The 19,430-nt window shown below is 41.7% G+C and overlaps 3 protein-coding genes across 8 annotated transcripts in view; 1 reads left to right on the top strand and 2 right to left on the bottom strand.

Annotated features, from left to right (window-relative positions):
• TRIP11 (thyroid hormone receptor interactor 11) overlaps positions 1–16,972 on the bottom strand; it is a 72,239-nt gene extending 55,267 nt beyond the window's left edge. Inside the window, exons 1-3 of one of the 2 annotated variants that reach the window (XM_050799005.1) lie at positions 16,367–16,972; positions 9,733–9,794; positions 3,097–3,207 (exon numbers count right to left, since the gene is read on the bottom strand). In XM_050799005.1, the coding sequence (XP_050654962.1) occupies positions 3,097–3,207; positions 9,733–9,794; positions 16,367–16,505 (312 nt within the window). In that variant the 5' untranslated portion in view covers positions 16,506–16,972. The remainder of the gene's footprint in view (positions 1–3,096; positions 3,208–9,732; positions 9,795–16,366) is intronic. The other variant, XM_050799006.1, reaches the window with a different exon arrangement.
• Positions 1–19,430, top strand: part of RIN3 (Ras and Rab interactor 3) — a 768,425-nt gene that overhangs the window by 78,442 nt on the left and 670,553 nt on the right. The gene's annotated exons all lie outside the window — the stretch shown is intronic.
• ATXN3 (ataxin 3) overlaps positions 16,985–19,430 on the bottom strand; it is a 67,823-nt gene continuing 65,377 nt past the window's right edge. For 3 of the 5 annotated variants that reach the window (XR_007727592.1, XR_007727596.1, XR_007727594.1), the window contains one exon: positions 16,985–17,314. The gene's annotated coding sequence lies outside the window, so the exon portion shown is untranslated. Of the gene's footprint in view, positions 17,315–18,500; positions 18,959–19,430 lie in introns of those variants that run through there. The other 2 variants (XR_007727593.1, XR_007727595.1) reach the window with 2 other exon arrangements.

Raw genomic sequence — 19,430 nt, 5'->3', positions numbered from 1 at the left:
CCTATTTAGGAAGAGAACAGTATACAAGTTCTGAAATTACCAGCAGAGTTTTGACTGAAGGCAGGTAAGTCTTAGTGCAAAAAAAATTATAAACACGGACCTACCAAAATGCTACATCCATTCTTATAAAAGATTATTCAAAACACAAAATCAAACAACACAGACAGAACTGAAATAAGTTTTCTGTAAAGTAGTCAAAGTAGTCCAGAAGACACTGCCACAACTGAGGAAAATTTGATATTGGGAAGACAGTCAACAAGTAAGGTATTTCTATATGCATAAAGTTAAGCAAGTAGACAAAAACCAAACACATTTATGTCGTATGCCATAACAAACAAGTTTTTCATATTGGAGCCCCTTCTCGAATGGAAATCTATAGTAGTGTGCAAATTTCATTCATTTTCCCACAAATGACATGAAATAAATTACATCTTGGAGAACATGAACATCACAATGAGGCCCACACATAGATTCAGGAAATAACAGATCTATATAATCATATCTTTCATCCTTGTAAAAAGTACTAAAATCCACATCTTTTTCAAAGTATCTATGATATTTAAAAAACTATCATTACATGGTATTTATATCAACTTGTAGAGTTACACAAGTGCAAGCTATAATAACAGATGCTTCCAAACCTGAATGCTTAATGTGCCCTCTAACATCGATAGTTAAGTAGAAAATACCAAAATTTCCCACACCAGTGTTTTCAACTGTGAGGTAAGCATCAGAATCACCTATGGATCTTTTGAAAATGACCAATACAGGTTGAGTATCCTTATCCGAATGCTCGGGACTAGAATCGTTTCACATTTCAGGTATTTTCCAATTTGAGAACATTCTCATAAATATAATGCGATATCCTGGGGATGGGACCCACGTCTAAACACAAAATTCATTTATGTTTCATATACACCTTATACCCACAGTATAAGGTGTGAAAGTAATTTTATAAAACGCTTTTAACAATTTTGTGCATAAAACAAAGCTTGTGTTCAGTACTTATGTGTGGAATTTTCCACTTGTGGCATCACACTGGCACTCAAAGTGTTGGATTCTGGAGCATTTCGAATTTTGGTAGGAATGCTCAACCTGTACCAGGGCCTCTTTCCAATACACTTAGAATCTCCTAGGTGGTGTAGACATGTATATGCTTTTAAAGTGTCATAATGATACAGCTGTAAACCCCTGGGTAGGAGGAACTACTGTTCTATCATAATATTTACAACTCAATGCTACTCAAAACGTGGTCCACGGATGAATGCAGTGAATGTTCACTACCAGTTCAGAGCACGTATAGCAATGTGAAGAGGTAGATTTAAGACTTTTAAAGCAATTTGGTAGTAATTTTATATCTACTGAATCTTTTTTTTTGTTTTTTGAGATGGAGTCTCGCTCTGTCACCCAGGCTAGAGTGCAGTGGCGCGATCTCAGCTCACTGCAACCACCACCTCCCAGGTTCAAGCAATTCTTCTATCTCAGCCTCTTGAGTAGCTGAGACTACAGGCATATGCCACCACGCCCGGCTAATGTTTGTACTATTAGTAGAGACAGGGAATCGAGAAAAATAAAAAAGTAGGTTTGTAACTTGACTTTGAACTTGTGGACAGGCACGGTGGCTCACGCCTGTAATCTCAGCACTTTAGGAGGCCACCTGAGGTCAGGAGTTTGAGACCAGCCTGGCCAATGTGGTGAAACCCAATCTCTAATAAAAATTCAAAAATTAGCCAGGCGTGGTAGTGCATGCCTGTAATCCCAGCTACTCGAGAGGCTGAGGCATGAGAACTGCTTGAACCGGGATGCAGAAGTTGTAGTGAGCCGAGATCGCACCACTGCACTTCAGCCTGGGTGACAGAGTAAGACTCTTGTCTCATCAAAAAAAAAAAAAAAAAAAATTAATTGAACTTGCAACTTTGCTTTTTTTAGTATTCACTTTATTTTTATAGTAATTCATTTTTTATTGTATTTTATGAAATTATCACTTTCCAACAAATTGGAAATTTAAGCACTACTCTCAAAACCTATGTATATCTTTAACGTGCTATACTTTTATCTTTCATCTTAGCATGTCACTAAAGGAACTAGAAAGCATGACACCTAAATCTTAAAAACCCAAATATAAAGTTATGGTAGAAATGAACATTTAGTCAACAAACTAAAAAACATCCAAATGATCTGGATAATAAAACAGGAAACAGGTCAATTCAATGTAAGTATTTATTCGGGGCCACTCACGTACTAAACACTAAGGAGAATTCAGTAACAGCACAACACATGAGGACACAGACTGTATTTTAAGGATTCAGAGTAACGTTAAATTATATAATATCTACTACCAGCACTGTAAAGCAAAGATAAATAAATTCCAAATCAGCCATTTCAAACTAAAAAAACCCAAAAACATTTATAAAGCAATTATACATAAATTATATTTAATATTGTTTTTCCATGGAAAATCAAGCACATGCCAATACAACAAACATTAGGCTTCATAAAATCAGAAATTATAAGCGGCCGGGCGTGGTGGCTCAAGCCTGTAATCCCAGCACTTTGGGAGGCCGAGACGGGTGGATCACGAGGTCAGGAGATCGAGACCATCCTGGCTAACATGGTGAAACCCCGTCTCTACTAAAAAATACAAAAAACTAGCCAGGCGAGGTGGCGGGCGCCTGTAATCCAGCTACTCGGGAGGCTGAGGCAGGAGAATGGCATAAACCCGGGAGGCGGAGCTTGCAGTGAGCTGAGATCCGGCCACTGCACTCCAGCCTGGGCGACAGAGCGAGACTCCGTCTCAAAAAAAAAAAAATTATAAGCAACAGATGCCTAAAGATATTTTATACAAAAACTTTTTCTCCTTTTGGAAAGAAAAAATTATACTTCACACAGGTTGGTTTATATAATGTAAACTTAATAGAAAACCTTATAAAGTTCTTATTAAATAAGGGATATCAAACTGAGTCGAAAATTATTAAATTCATCACTTTTTCAATATTTTTGTAGATCCGAATACACCTCGATTTATATTCTAACTCTAAAAACATACCTAAATACATTATAGTGAAGTACGTATGAAGTAACTGTGATCACGTTTACCTCTTTTTGTTGCAGTTGATTTCGATAACTTGTAGACTGCTGCTTTATTTGAATCTCTGATGCTTCATGTTTCTCTTCTAGATCAGTACAAAGTTTCTTAAGCCTTTCATTCTAGAAAAAAAAAAGTATTTTCAACAAAAAGACTGCAAGTAAAACATGTAATTAGTTTTGTGCATGGCTTTATGAAAACCGTACTGCTTCCCCCCAAAAAAATGTCAAATATAAAAGGTCTCGGACAGAATTCTGGACTTCAAAATATGCTTTTAAATTAAAGTTAAAAATGCACTGACCAGCCGGGCACGGTGCCTCATGCCTGCAATCCCAGCACTTCGGGAGGCCAAGGCAGGCAGATCACGAGGTCAGGAAATCGAGACCATCCTGGCCAACATGGTGAAACCCCCATCTCTACTAAAATACAAAAAAAAATTAGCCGGGCATGGTAGTGCGCACCTATAATCCCAGCAACTCAGGAGGCTGAGGCAGGGGAATTGCTTGAACCTGGGAGGCAGAGGTTGCAGTGAGCCGAGATCATGCCACTGCCTTCCAGCCTGGTGACAGAGCGAGACTCCGTCTCAAAAAAAAAAGAAAAAAAAAATACACTGACCATGTTTATATAGAATATGCATAATTCTAAACCAAACAGTGAAATAGTAACATTTTGCTCAGATTGATTTTCTGTTAAGGCCACTAATCAATGTTTCCCCAACTTTGTCTACCCAGTTCTAGCATACAGTAGTCAATACATATCTAGTAAATACATGGATTACATGTTTTGAGTTTTTGTTTTCTCCCCAAACAGAACTTTTTTTAAAAGAAATCCTTCTGGGTGAAGTACAGGGAGGAGCTAAAATCTCCCATCATTTGCTTGTCCTTCAGAGTCCCTGAAGGACCTCTGAAAAATCCAATTTGAAAACCACTACTAGAAATGCTTGAAAAAAGTTCAAAGTATACAAAATAGCCTAATTCAATGAATCTAGACATCACACACTGTCTTTTAAGATGTTGAAAAACATGAACAAAATTACTCAAATTGTATGTACCTAAATATTAAATTATCTTAACCTATTATCATTCCTTATTTGAATGAAATAAGAAGAATATAATGGGGCAAGAGAATGGACACTAAAACTATCTACAAAAAAGAATTTACAAATCACTGCAGATAACAATTTACTAAGCATTCTACTAATATACCCACAAACACAGTTTAACAACAATGAATGAGAAAAAGGAGACTGATGGTGAGAAAGAAAGCTCTTGCTAAAAGGTGAAGACTTTTTCACTTTGGGGATGTCATTTGTTTTCTTCTTAGATTCTAGGAACTTCTGATGTCAACAGATGTGAAAATAATGATCCAGGAAGATTACATAAATTCGCAGAGAAAATCAATGGAATAATCAAAGGAATAATTACAAAATCCACAAATCCTAGTTTGGGACTCTATCCCCAGAAATCTAACACAGACCTTAATTATCCGGAAGAACTAGTAGTAAGAAACAGGACCAATGGTCACAACAGCTGATTACTTTCTATTCTATTGGCTGCTTTTGCATGATTTTCTGTAAGCTGTTAATAAGAAAAACACCATATATAACTTAGCAATATAATATACTGAAGTCAAACCCTGGTTATAAAAGATCACTTCAGGGTTTTTTTCCACACAAAAATACCTAAGGCTATTTATTTAACTCTGATTAATAAACAGAACTTTAAAACTTTGAATATGGTCAGTATCTACTTGGTTGTCTGCCCTCATCTACATAGCCATATGAGAGTCAGAAAGATTGAGAAAAGGCTAGGCACGGTGGCTCATGCCTGTAATCTTAGCACTTTGGGAGGCTGAGGCAGGAGGATCACTTGAGCCCAGGCATTCAAGACCAGCCTGGGCAACATAAGGAACAAAAACTACAAATAGAAAAATTAGCTGGGTGTGTTGGCTTGCACTCATAGTCCCAGCTACTCAGGAGGCTGATGAGGGAAGACTGCTTGAGCCTGAGAGGTCATGGCTGCGGGAAGCCATGATCACACCACTGCACTCCAACTTGGGTGACAGAGCAAGACCCTGTCTCAAAAGAAAAACAAAGGCTGAGAGAGCAAATGAAGGACAGTTTCTCTTCATGTGGCTGAATCCATAAAATATGAAGAGAGTTGCCAGAGATAATATTTTCTATTATATGGAATATGGAACAGAGGGGGCTGGTCTAAAAGGAGAAAAGAATAAATGCATGGAAAGAAGACAAGAGAGTACAAATGAAAAGAGAGACAGACTCCTGATGGCCTCCAGGTCTAGCTGCAGTCCCTCTAAACTCTGACTACATTTCTGCTGTTGAGTCCATAGGACACTCATATCTTAAAATATTCTGTCCTACTTAATCCTTGGTTATACCATTAGGGTCCACAGAAATCAACTTAATTTCTTTTTTAGGCAGTCCTAACTATTTGTAAAACTTATTCTTTCTGAGAGGTCTACCAACAAAGAGAAAATTTACCTATTTTTAAAAATAGAATAAAACATTCTATCTTACAATTACCATAAGGGTACCATGGATCCTTTTATAAATCTAACAAAAATCACAGGATCATAATCAACTTGTATTTTCTGTATCTTAAAACATTTTGCTCTTTTACTATCACGGCAATTTTTAAAAAAACATTTAAAAACTTATTCCCAACTATTTTAAAAATGACAATAACAAAACGGAAAACCTATGAAATCACCTAGGAGAATGATACAATGGTAAAATAACCAGTTTTCTGACTGCATTGCCCAAAGTGTTACATCTTTTTTTTTTTTTTTTTTTTTGAGACAGAGTCTCACTCTGTCGCCCAGGCTGGAATGTACTGGCACAATCTTAGCTCACTGCAACCGGGCTGGAGTGTAGTGGTACAATCTCAGCTCACTGCAACCTCCGCCTCCCAGGTTCAAGCGATTCTCCTGCCTCAGCCTCCTGAATAGCTGGGATTACAGGCACACACCACCACACCTGGCTAACTTTTGTATTTTTTGTACAGATGGGGTTTCACCACGTTGGTCAGGCTGGTCTCAAACTCTTGACCTCATGATCCGCCCGCCTCGGCCTCCCAAAGTGCTGGGATTACAGGCGTGAGCCACCACACCTGGCCTATATCAACTTTTTCAAAGAAAACAGCTGTCTACAGACACCACTTTTTGCAGTTGTTTTTTTGTCTCTTTCATTGAAGACAGCTAAAAACTCAGAATTTTTAATTATTTGATGAAGAGAAGAAAACTGACAAAGGTAAACATTTCACAATTATCAGACAACTCAGAAGATGAATGCAAAGAGACAGAGAGCAGCATCCTAGAGTCTAATGGTTATGGTGAAATGGACTGTAGAAGTGAAATCTTATACAAATCTTCAGATGGCAATATCCTGGATGAATTTTCTGAAAGTCAAGAGTTGATAAGTGAACAATATATTTCTAAGAACAAAAAAGAATATGGCTTTCACATCATTCAACAGGAAAATACTTCACTCTGCATTGTTTTGTGACAAGGACCTATACCATTTCATTTTGCTAAGCAGATATGTGACAGTATTATTTATTTATTTTGAAACTGAGTCTCGCTCTTGTTGCCCAGGCTGGAGTGAAATGGCGGGATCTTGGCTCACTGCAACCTCCACCTCCCAGGTTCAAGTGATTCTCCTGCCTCAGCCTCCCCAGCAGCTGAGATTACAGGCATGCGCCACCAAGCCCAGCGAATTTTGTATTTTTAGTAGAGACGGGGTTTCTCCATGTTGGTCAAGCTGGTCTCCAACTCACATGATCCACCCGCCTCAGCCTCCCAAAGTGCTGGGATTACAGGCGTGAGCCACCGCGCCTGTCCACGTGACAGTGTTCTTTCATCATGTATATTTGTACACCAACATTTACTTGATATGTTCATATGTAGAAGGCTGAAGGCAGGTGTGTATACAAAAGCAACTGGGAGGAAACAGATGACACAGAAATGAAAAAAGCTCAGTGGACTGACCATTCTAATTGGCATTTATAAATCTAAGAATAAACATGTTGTAATTATGGAGCAAAGATGACAGCCATCATCTCTTCAATAAAATCATGAGCCATTACAATTTTCAAAAGTATTCGTTTTAATGACACAATCAAGAACCAGGCTGGCCATGGTGGCTCACGCCTGTAATCCCAGCACTTTCAGAGGCCAAGGTGGAAAGACTGCTTGAAGCCAGGAGTTTGAGACCAGCCTGGTCAACAGAACAAGACATGGTCTCTACAAAAACATTTATTTATTTATTTATTTACTTACTTATTTATTGGAGACGGAGTATTGCTTAGGCTGGAGTGCAGTGGTGTGGTCTCGGCTCACTGCAACCTCTGCCTCCTGGGTTCAAGTGATTCTCCTGCCTCAGCCTCCCAAGTAGCTGGGATTATAGGCACCCGCCACCATATCCAGCTAATTTTTGTATTTTTAGTAGAGACGGGGTTTCACCATGTTGACCAAGCTGACCTCAAGTGATCTGACCACCTCAGCCTCCCAAAGTGCTGGGATTATAGGCATGAGCCACCGTGCCCGGCCTATTACAAAAAAATTTTAAAAATTAGCTGGGTGTGGTGTCGCATGCCTGTGGTCCCAGCTATTCAAGAGGCTGAAGCAGAAGGATCGGTTGAGCCCAGAAGTTTAAGGTTGCAGTGAACTATGATTGTGCCACTGTACTCCAGCCTGGGCAAAAAAGCAAGACCCTGTCTCAAAACAACCACCACAACAAAAATAACTAGAAGTAGTAATAACCTGAAATCTATTAGGGAGGTAACTGAAATTTGGAATCAATATTTTATGAGATAAAGATATTCCATGTTATGCAATTAAAGGTTAAAAAGCAGTTAACTGAATTCAAAGAACATTGGTTATTTTGAGTCTTTAAGGTTTCAAAACCAGAAAAAAATTACATAAAAATTTGGATTTGCGGCCGGGCGCGGTGGCTCAAGCCTGTAATCCCAGCACTTTGGGAGGCCGAGACGGGCGGATCACGAGGTCAGGAGATCGAGACCATCCTGGCTAACACAATGAAACCCCGTCTCCACTAAAAATACAAAAAAATTAGCCGGGCGTGGTGGCGGCGCCTGTAGTCCCAGCTACTCGGGAGGCTGAGGCAGGAGAATGGCGGGAACCCGGGAGGCGGAGCTTGCAGTGAGCCGAGATCGCGCCACTGCACTCCAGCCTGGGCGACAGAGCGAGACTCCGCCTCAAAAAAAAAAAAAAAAAAAAAAAAAATTTGGATTTGCTGTATTTAAATTATTAAAATGTCTTTTTCTTTTTTTGATACAAGGTCTTACTCTGTCACCCAGGCTGGAGTACAATGGCAGGATCACAGTTCACCGCAGCCTTGACTTTCTGGGCCCTAAGATCAGGTAATCCTCCCACCTCAGCCTCCCGAGTAGCAGGGACTACAGACACCCACCACTACACCTTGGCTAATTTTTTTATCTTTATTTTTTGTAACCAGTCTCAAACTCTAGGCCTCAAGCCATCCTCCCACCTCCACCTCCCAAAGTGCTGAGATTACAGGCATGAGCCATTGCACCTAGTCTAGACACTAATAATGAATAAAACAGTAAAATTAATTTGCTACTCCTATATCTTTTTTTCTTTTTTTGGATGGAGTTTTTCTCTGTCACTCATGCTGGAATGCAGTGGTGCGATCTTGGCTCAATGCAACCTCCACCTCCCAGTTTCCAGCAATTCTCCTGCCTTAAGCCTCCTGGGTAGCTGGGATTATAGGTGTGCGCCACCACATCTGGCTAATTTTTTTTATTTTTAGTCAGAGATGGGGTTTCACTATGTTGGCCAGGCTTGTCTCGAACTCCTGACCTCAAGTGATCCACCTGCCTTGGCTTCCCAAAATGCGGGGATTACAGACATGAGCCACTGTGCCTGGCTGCTATTCCTATATTCTTAACTTCTTTGTATCCAAATATTATTATCATTTTAGTGTTTAAAAAGCTCCAGGTTAAACAGAATTGCATTCTTAATATTATACTTAGTCAGGCGTGGTGGCTCACGTCTGTAATCCCAGCACTTTGGGAGGGTAAGGCGTGTGAATCACAAGGTCAGAAGTTTGAGACCAGCCTGGCCAATATGGTGAAAATACAAAATTAGCCGGGTGTGGTAACAGTCCTATAATCCCAGCTACTCAGGGGGCTGAGGCAGAGAAATTGCTTGAACCCAGGAGGTGGAGGTTGTAGTGAGCCAAGATGGTGCCACTGCACTCTAGCCTGGGTGACAGAGTGAGACTCCATCTCAAAAAAAAAAAAAAAATTATTCTTAAATAAATGTACCTCTGCAATTTAGTACGCTGTTAGAACACAGTAAACCCCGGATTATGATAAATTATTGATACTATTATTTCTACATTTGGCAGTTTTCCTACTTATACAGAAATAGAGATGGAAATATTAAAGAATAGCAAACTGCAGTACCAGGTAAATACATTTTTCATCTACAGAGGTTGATAAAAGCTCAAAAAACAATCGAGATTAAACAAGAAAAGAAAAAAAAGTGCTAAGCAGTACATTTAAAAAGAAAGGATCAAAATAATGTTTGTGTGACTTTCATGACTTTGAAAAAGAAAAATCGAAGTAGTCTTTGATTATCCTTACCTCTGATCTCAAGATTGCATGAATGGCTTCAATTTCCTTTGTTCTAGAATCAGGTAATTCTGCTGCAAGAGAAATATCAAATATTGAATATTTAATCAATACCATATGAAGTAATAAACAGGTATTTTCAGGAAAATATATTTCACTGAGTTTACACAGAATAGTAGGCTGATATGAGAGGATTCAGAAGAAAAAAATTACTTTATTTCCATAACAACTTTTCACTGATACTAATGTTCTTCATTGTCATAAAAGTCATTCTTTTTGCCTATGCCCTCTATCTTAGGATGTCTACCTTTACCCCTTAGAAATGTTCATTAAAATTTTGCTGTGGGAAATTAAGCTTTAGAAATTAAAACTATTTCTCTGTGGGCTTATGCTGCTATAATTTTAGATGAAACTTATTCAGCTGGGGCTTCAGGCCTTATTTCTAACTGTAAGAATTAAAGAAAGAGGAGACAAACACAAAGGGTGGCTTGCCAGTTAAGACAGGTTTATTTTAGAGAAAACAAACTTGAGAGGGGCATTTGGCTGAGTTAGGTTAGAGGCACACTCTCTTCCAGACTAAGAGTTTTTAAGGATTTAGGGTGGGAGAGCATATTAGAGGCTTAGACTGCCTCTGTGTTTTTTTGTAGTGCTTATCTGGGAGGGAGAGTTGTGTGTTTGTTCCATTTTTTCTGGAGTTGCAGGCATACCCCCTGAATCTGCTTTAGCGTCCCTATTTTAGTGCACCTGAAGGGAAATGAAAGTGCTTATTAAGGCCCACTGCTTTAGTGGGGCCCATTGTATGAGAGTGAAGTTTGGCAGTTATCCAAGAGACTTCCCCCCACCTCCTTTTGTGCCCGAGTACCCCCTCTGTATGTGTTTTACTGTCTGCTTTTTCTGGCTGCTTGTAGCTAGAAGAGAAGTGACTTCCTTGAAATGCATGAGGCTAGAAAGAGAGCTAGAGGTCGGGTGCGGTGGCTCATGCCTGTAATCCCAGCACTTTGGGAAGCCCAAGTGGGCGGATCACATGAGATCGGGAGTTTGAGACCAGCCTGGCCAACAGGTAAAATCTCATCTCTACTGAAAATACAAAAATTAGCCAGGTATGGTGGCGCATGCCTATAATCCTAGCTACTCAGGAGGCTGAGGTAGAAGAATCACTTGAACCTGGGAGGTGGAGGTTGCAGTGAGTTGACATTGCCCCACTGCACTCCAGCCTGGGCGACAGAGTAAGACTCCGTCTCCAAAAAAAGAAGGGGAGCTGGAACTTAAAAGTGGCAGTATTTGTCTGAGATAACAGTGTACCTGCTCTGTCACTAACTTCTGCTCTTAATACTATCAAATAATAAATGACCTCTAAACGAAGAAAAATATACTGAGAACACTTAAAGTAACATAGACGCAATTTATTAAAAATGTGAATGAGCTCAGTCTGGTTTTGTACATTTTCATTTTTTAATTTTCTCAGAGAAAGTCTCACTTCACTCTGCCACCTAGGCTGGAGTATAATGGTGTGATCATGGCTCACTGTAGCCTCAAATTCTCTCGCTTCAGCCTTCCAAATAGTTGGAACTACAGGCACATGTGACCACACCTACCTAATTTTTTTACTTTTTTGGAGAGATGAGGTTTCACTATGTTGCCCAGGCAGGTCTCGAACTCCTAACCTTAGGCAGTCCTCCACACTCAGCCTCCCAAAGTGCTGGGATTACAGGTGTGAGTCACCATGCATGGCCCTTGGTTTTGTACATTTTCATTTAAAGTAGAGTCAGAGCCCAGCAATATCAACATGGTAACCACAAATGCTAGTAGAAAATCATCATCCGGCTGCTCTCGGTGGCTCACACCTGTAATCCCAGCACTTTGGGAGGCCGAGGCAGGTGGATCACTTGGTCAGGAGTTCAAGACAACCCTGGCCAATATGGCAAAACCCCATCTCTACTAAAAATACAAAAAAACTGGTCAGTCATGGTGGAGGGTGCCTGTAATCTGCAATCCCAGCTACTTAGGAGGTGAGGCAGGAGAAATGGCCTGAACCGGGGAGGCAGAAACTGCAGTGAGCCGAGATTGTGCCACTGCACTCCAGTCTGGGCGACAGAACAAGACTTGGTCTCAACAACAAAAAAAAAAGAAAAGAAAATCATCATCCAGAGTTAGATTTTTTTTCCTAGGTACTAGTATTTTTTTCATTACTCACAGCTCCTTAATATAAAAATAACTTCTCTGGACTACAGTTTATTAGGAGTTTCCAATTTTTTGGCTTCCCTGGGCCATACTAGAAGAATTGTCTTGGGCCATACATAAAATACATTAACGCTAACAATCGCTAATGAGCTTTAAAAAAAAAAAAAAACGCAAAAAAAACTCTTCCTTTTTTTTTTGAGACAGAGTGTCCCTCTGTCGCCCAGGCTGGAGTGTAGTGGTACAATCCCAGCTCACTGCAACCGCCACCTCCTGGGTTCAAGTGATTCTCCCAACTCAGCCTCCCCAGTAGCTGGGACTATATGCCTGTGCCACCACGCCCAGCTAATTTTTGTATCTTTTACTAAAGAGACGAGGTTTCACCATGTTGGCCATGCTGGCCTTAAACTCCTGACCTCAGGTGATCCTGAGGTCCTCCTCGGCCTCCCAAAGTGCTGGGATTACAAGCGTGAGCCACCGCGCCCAGCCAGAAAAACTCATAATATTTTTTTTTTTTTTGGGACGGAGTCTCGTTCTGTCGCCCAGGCTGGAGTGCAGTGGCCGGATCTCAGCTCACTGCAAGCTCCGCCTCCCGGGTTTATGCCATTCTCCTGCCTCAGCCTCCCGAGTAGCTGGGACTACAGACGCTCGCCACCTCACCCGGCTAGTTTTTTGTATTTTTTAGTAGAGACGGGGTTTCACCGTGTTAGCCAGGATGGTCTCGATCTCCTGACCTCGTGATCCGCCCATCTCGGCCTCCCAAAGTGCTGGGATTACAGGCTTAAGCCACCGCGCCCGGCCAAAACTCATAATATTTTAAGCAAGTTTGTGAATTTGTGTTGGGTCTCATTCAAAACCCATCCTAGGCCACATGTGGCCTGCAGACCACAGGTTGGAGAAGCTTGGTTTAAATCAAAAGAAGCATGCAATAATTACAGTGACAAACACTCTTGTTTAGAAAATCACCAGGGAGGGTTACATCTGTGGTTGGTTGTACGTCTTGCTTGAAACTATGAAAGGACTGTTTAATTGCTACTCTGAAGAGGACAAGGTATAATCTAATTTGTTTAGGAAGGTAATTGTTAAAAGCAGCAACTACTTTAAAGACGGATTTTACAAGTTCATGCAAACTTCATACCCTCCCCCACAAGAAAAACTTGGCCTTTTTAGGTATAAAGGGGAGATATTATGCAGACAAAAATATTCTGACTTTGTCAATGAGGGCAAATATGACATTTACCCTTCATTAATGTTTACGATTTGCTAGGCACAATTCCAGTCATTTTGCACTCATGATTTCATTTAATACTCTCAACCTCACAATAGATATGATTATCCCTGTTTAAAAGATAAGGAAACTGTGCTTTTTGGAGGTTCATTTCTAATAATTTGCCCAAAATCCCACAACTTGTAATGCACAAAAGCAGAATTTCAACCCATGTCTCTCTGATTTAAAAGCCCAAGCTCCTAACCTTGAATAAATCAGTAGTGTTAGGTAAAATTGCAACCTTCTGATATTACAAATATGGATGGCTTTTAAGTTGTCTCCATAGTGCTATTTTGGAACTGTTTTATTTTGCATTACTGACACAGGGTAAACACTAATAAATACTTGTTGAATGAATAAAAGAACGTAGTCTGACCCTCCTTTCCCTTTATTTTTTTGAGACAGGGTCGTCTCTGTCACCCAGGCTGGAGTTCAGTGGTGCAATCACAGCTCACTGGAGCCTTGAACTCCTGGGCTCAAGCAAACCTCCCATCTCACCTCCCAAGTAGGTGAGACTATAGGCACATACCACCATGCCCAGCTAAAAACTTTTTGTAGAGATGAGATCTCCCTACGTTGCCCAGGCTGGTCCCCAACTCCTGGCTTTAAGCTATCCTCCCACTTGGGCCTACCAAAGAGCTGAGATTACAGGTGTGAACCACCACACCCGGCCAGACTCCTATTTTTAAAAATTTACAAAATCAATAAATTAGGTGTTAAGCAAGTCTCACTGAAATACAAAGGGAAAAGAATAAAGGCATTAAGTAACTTTGCAGATTTCTCATCACCCACTTATGCCATTTTTATTAATAAGCATCTACTATGTGCCAAAAGCAAGGTGCCACATATTTGGGAATATAAAGAGCAAAAAAATTCAGTCCCCACCCTGGGCATCAGGAAAACAGATAAACTATAACTCAACATGTTAAATGCTGTCAGGGAGAGATCCACAAAGTTCTGTTAGAACACAGATCACCAAATTCAACTCAACAACTCAACCTGTGTGGGAGTCAGAATGGTTCACCAAATACTTAAGTACCTGACATGTGAGCAGGGTTGTACAGGAAAATTGTTTTCCAGGTGAAGGAGGAAATAGAGAAGAAAGGGCTTTCCATACAGAGGCTTGAAGTTGTGTAGGTACCTGACAAAATCCCACATGACAGAAGCTGTGCGTATAAGCAAGCTTATGTATGTGCACATGTACAGCAACTGGTATGGCGACTAGAAGAGGTTCACTGAAGGTCAGTCACAGTGGCTCATGCCTGTAATCCCAGCACTCCGGGAGGCCGAGGCGGGAGGATCACCTGAGGTCTCAGGAGTTCAAGACCAGCCTGGCCAACATGGTGAAACCTCATCTCTACTAAAAACACAAAAATTAGCTGGGTGTGGTGGCACACGCCTGTAATCCCAGCTACTTGGGAGGCTCAGGTAGGAGAATTGCTTGAACCCAGGAGGCGAAGGTTGCAGTGAGCCAAGATCATGCCACTGCATCCAGCCTACGCAACAGAGTGAGATTCCATCCAAAACTGAGAGGTTTGGATTTTGTTCTGTAACAGGGTCAAGAAATTTTTAAGCAGGTTTGTTTTTAAAAAGTAACTGACAATACAATTGAAAATGGACTGGAGTAGGGAGAAATGGGTGACAGGACATGAAAGACGAATAGTCCCTGGGAAAGATTATAGGGATCAAAAGAATAAGGAGTAATAAAGGAACGGACAATTCTGGCATAGGATAAACAAGATTTCATGACCAACTGGAAGTAGGAGATGAAAAAAGACATAAAACAAAGACATGAAGAGTTACAGTTTAGGAAACTGAGAATGAAGCCATTAAGATTGAGAAAATAGCACATTTGGCAGGAAAACAAAATGAATACCACCTTAAACCTGGAAGACATCCAGGTTGAGGGATGCACATTCTCTGGCTTAGGGTCAAAGGAACAGCCAACCGTTTTCCCCTATCTAGGATATAAGGAGCGACTAGTCATTTCCCATAGTTATCCAGCTCTTCTGTGCTTCTGACTGCCCTCAAGGTCCCATGCTTTCCCCAACACATAAAGACGCCCTTTCATTTCTATACCCAAACCTGACTCACTGATGCACCTTTATGGCATGGGGAACCTCAAGCGGTAAAGTGGATTTCGGTAACTCCCCAGTCTATTCTTCCTTCCATCTAAATAGACCCACAGAAACTCAAAACATAAGCATTATCTTTCTATCAAACCATCTTTCCCGATTTCAACCAAATAAATATGAAGGACCTGTTAAATAAGCAATTAAACAAAACTAAGCCAGAATACTAATTTATTAAATTTATTTATAAGAAATACAATTGTCAAAGCAGCAGCTCTCACCCAGAAGAACAGTCCATTATCTCCCTGGAGCAAACTTAGATTGAAACTTAAAAACTGTTTCGATCCAAACATTGCTTACTGAAATGCCAAGAAATCAAAATAGTAATTAATGGATAGTAATTAATGTAGCCATTGATTACCATGTAACTCTGGGTCACTATTGTGTGTGACTCAATCTTGTTTTACTAACAAGATTGAGGACTTCAAAAATGAGTGAAGATTGCTAAGGGTACCTTAATAATAGGGTTGTCTTCCCTAGTCTACTGTCGAAATACGGACGAAATGAGCGACTATACACAAAAATACATTCTCAGCTGGAACGCTACAATGTATCATCACAATAAGGAAAAGTAAAAAATAATTAAATGGAAAAATATGGACGTGTTTCATAACATACTCAAGACAGAAAAGAGCAAAACTCACCGAATGTTTAAATTATGAGTTATTTCAACTGTTACAAAAATAGAACACATATACAATTCTTTAAACTGTGTCAGAATACAGGGAAGTAAGAATGAGCTCAGACCCCAAACTGAGGGCAAAGTGGTGGGCGTGGATAAACCAAACAAAAATAAATTCGACATAACGTAGGAGCAGTTTCACTCTACTGTACTTTGAGATATCCAGAATATTTAAAGGAGGAGAACCAGGAGTCTTCCCCTGGCCCCCAGTGGTCTTTCATCATAGAAAATCTGTTGAGAAGAGGCAAGAGGAGGTGTGTGAAGAAAAAAGGGAGGAGCAGCATTCCTTGGCGACCTGTCCGCGTCTCCTGACTGATGGAAGTAGGGACCAAACGGACGTTCCCAGGGTCTTAGAAAAGCCCTCCCTTCCCTCGCTCCAGCTGTTACCTTCCACTTCCTCCGTGCCCTCCATCAGCATATCCTTTGTAAAGTTTGAAATCTGGCCAGTGAGGGAAGCCAGGCTGCCCCCGACATGACCCAGAGACTGGCCCAATCCGGAGCCGAGGCCCCCAAGCCAGGACGACATCGCAGCGAGTTTAGAGAACGACCTGGTCCGCTCGGGAAAAAAAAAAAAAAAAAAAAAGTTTAGCGCCGTCGGACGATCGGACCAAATATCCTTGAACGCCTGCCTTCGCGAGACAGGATACGATATCACAAAGCGGGGTTCTCAAGCAAGGCCGGCTCCAGGTTCTGCCTAGCAACGCAGAGGCCTGGTCTCGAATTTTACCAGGGTCCCGCCTCTAGTGACACAGTCACCCACGGAGGGCCTCCTGCTCATTCCCGCCGTCCAGATTGGGCCACTTCTTCCTCAGCTCTAGTGAGTTTCCCCAGTTCCGTGGGCTACTCCTGCCAACTCGACGCCGGCCGCCATGACACTCGCTCGGAAAGCGGCAGCGGATCATAGAAAGGCGTCGCGGTGGCGTAGACAGGCCCCGCGAAGCCGCCGGACGTGTCCGTGGCGCAAGGGAGGCTGGGATCGCGGAGGACCGCGCGCCGGTTGGATTGACTGCCGCTAGCGCCTAGCGCAAGGTTAGGTACACGCAGCCGGCCGGCTTTGGCCGGGGTAGGAATGGCCTGGATAACTGGGGCATCGCGGCGCTTCTCGGACTCCTGCAGCTGCGTTTCAAACCAGAGCCGACCCTTGGTGGGTAGTCGGGGGACCCTGCGAACCCTCCTTGTGTTGTTGAAACCTAATGTTTTAACTGGGACTACCTCCAGCGGTGCCTGGAGACTTGGCGGGGACTTTCCATTGCGCAGGAAGCGGCTTCAAATAACTTACACGCCTCACTGTATCGATTAGCTGCTCCGTGACAGGCACTATGGTAGGAACTGAGGCTGCAAAGATAGAACGGACGGGTTACAAAAAAAAAAAAGAAAAAAGAAAGAAAAAGAAAAAAGAAAGAAAGAAAAGGAAAAAAAAGGATGGGTTGAAAATTCAGGTGTCCAAGCAGGAAACACACTTTCCTTCTATAGGAGAAATCTCTGGTGCCTTTATAGCTCACAGTTGAAACCCTACCTTCTTTAACATAGGATGAGCTATTTAAGCTGCCCTCACCCAAGTAGTTAAAAAACGGTCAACCGTTTTTCAAAATGACTCTTTAAAGGACAGCAGGGCAACTTAATAGAGAAGTGCCATTTAGTGTCAACGCTCCTATGGTATTGGCGGCACTCGCTATGCAAGTGCTACACCTCCCTCAGTCCTGTTAGCCACACTGTGGCTGTAACACAGTGTCCTGCCTTGCTTGCTTCCTTCCCTGAAGGAAGAAAAGTTGTCATGTGACTTTCAAGCAATTGGTGCAGGATACGTGGACACACAGCATCTAGCCAGGGAGACTTCCACATTTTTGGTTTCAAAAGGATATAGATCTGCAGTTCTTTTAAGCATAGCAATAGGTATACTGGCATCTTTCACTTTGATTGTATTCACAAGAGGGGCTACTGCAGATTGCACAGTTTGTGAACAGAACATTGGGAATGCCTCCAGTATTTGAGATCTGATAGCACCAGGCAATAGTAGTTCTCCCTGAAAGCTGAATTTTTTTTTTTTTTTTTTTGATATGGAGCCTCGCTCTGTGACCCAGGCTGGAGTGCAGTGGCGAGATCTCGGCTCACTGCAACCTCCGCCTCCTGGGTTCAAGCGATTCTCCTGCCTCAGCCTCCGAAGTAGCTGGGACTACAGGCGCCCATTCTTCATTTTACTAATGAGAAACCAGTGCCCAGAAATGTTAAGTAACCCATCCAAGGTCATACAGCTAATAAGTGACAGACCCAGGCAGTCAGGCTTCGGAGTCTGCACATCTAACCACTGGGCTATGATGTTCACATGAATGCAGGGAAAGCATTTAATAAACACTTAAAGAATGAGATGTAAATTTTATTTTAAGCACATTCAGATATCCAGTGTGACTCCTGGATGTTTAAAAAAAAAAAAAAAAAGCAGGGCCGGGGGCAGTGGCTTACGCCTGTAATCCCCAGCACCTTGGGAGGCCAAGGCAGGCGGATCACCTGAGGTCAGGCCTTCAAGACCAGACTGGCCAACATGGTGAAACCCCATCTCTACTAAAAATACAAAAATTAGCCAGGTGTGGTGGCAGGCACTTGTCACATGCGTCCATGTGAAGAGACCACCAAACAGGCTTTGTGTGAGCAATAAAGCTGTTTATTTCACCTAGGTGGAGGTGGGCTGAGTCCGAAAAGAGAGTCAGCAAAGGGAGCTAAGGGTGGGGCAGTTTTATAGGATTTAGGTAGGTATTGGAAAATTACAGTAAAAGGGGGTTGTTCTCTGGTGGGCAGGGGTGGAGGTCACAAGGTGCTGGGTGTGGGAGCTTCTGAGCCAGGGGAAGGAATTTCAAAAGGTAATGTCATCAGTTAAGGCAGGAACCAGCCATTTTCACTTCTTTTGTGATTCTTCAGTTGCTTCAGGCCATCTGGATGTATATATGCGCAGGCTTGGGCTCAGAGGCCAGACATTCCTGTCTTCTTATATTAATAAGAAAAATAAAATAGTGTTGAAGTGTTGGGGCAGTGAAAATTTTGTGGGGTGGTATGGAGAGATAATGGGCGATGCTTTTCAGGGCTGCTTCAAGTGGGATTAGGGGCGGCGTGGGAACCTAGAGTGGGAGAGATTAAGCTGAAGGAAAATTTTGTGGTAAGGGGTGATATTGTGGGGTTGTTAGAAGGAGCATTTATCATATAGAATGATTGGTGATGGCCTGGATGTGGTTTTGTATGAATTGAGAAACTAAACGGAAGACACAAGGTCCAAATAAGAGAAGGAGAAAAACAGGTATTAAAGGACTAAGAATAGGGAGGACCCAGGACATCCAATTAGAGAGTGCCCAAGGGGGTTCAGTATAATTGGTTGGCAAGTTTTTGGGCTCTATTACTGAGTTTTTTTATGTTGTCATACACCAGGCCAGATTGATTTAGGTAAAAACAACACTCTTCATTT

Source organism: Macaca thibetana, chromosome 7 (genome assembly GCF_024542745.1).
Source record: "Macaca thibetana thibetana isolate TM-01 chromosome 7, ASM2454274v1, whole genome shotgun sequence".
NCBI lineage: Eukaryota > Metazoa > Chordata > Mammalia > Primates > Cercopithecidae > Macaca > Macaca thibetana.
Note: the sequence above shows the minus strand (reverse complement) of the source record. Positions and strands in the feature narration are given on the sequence as shown.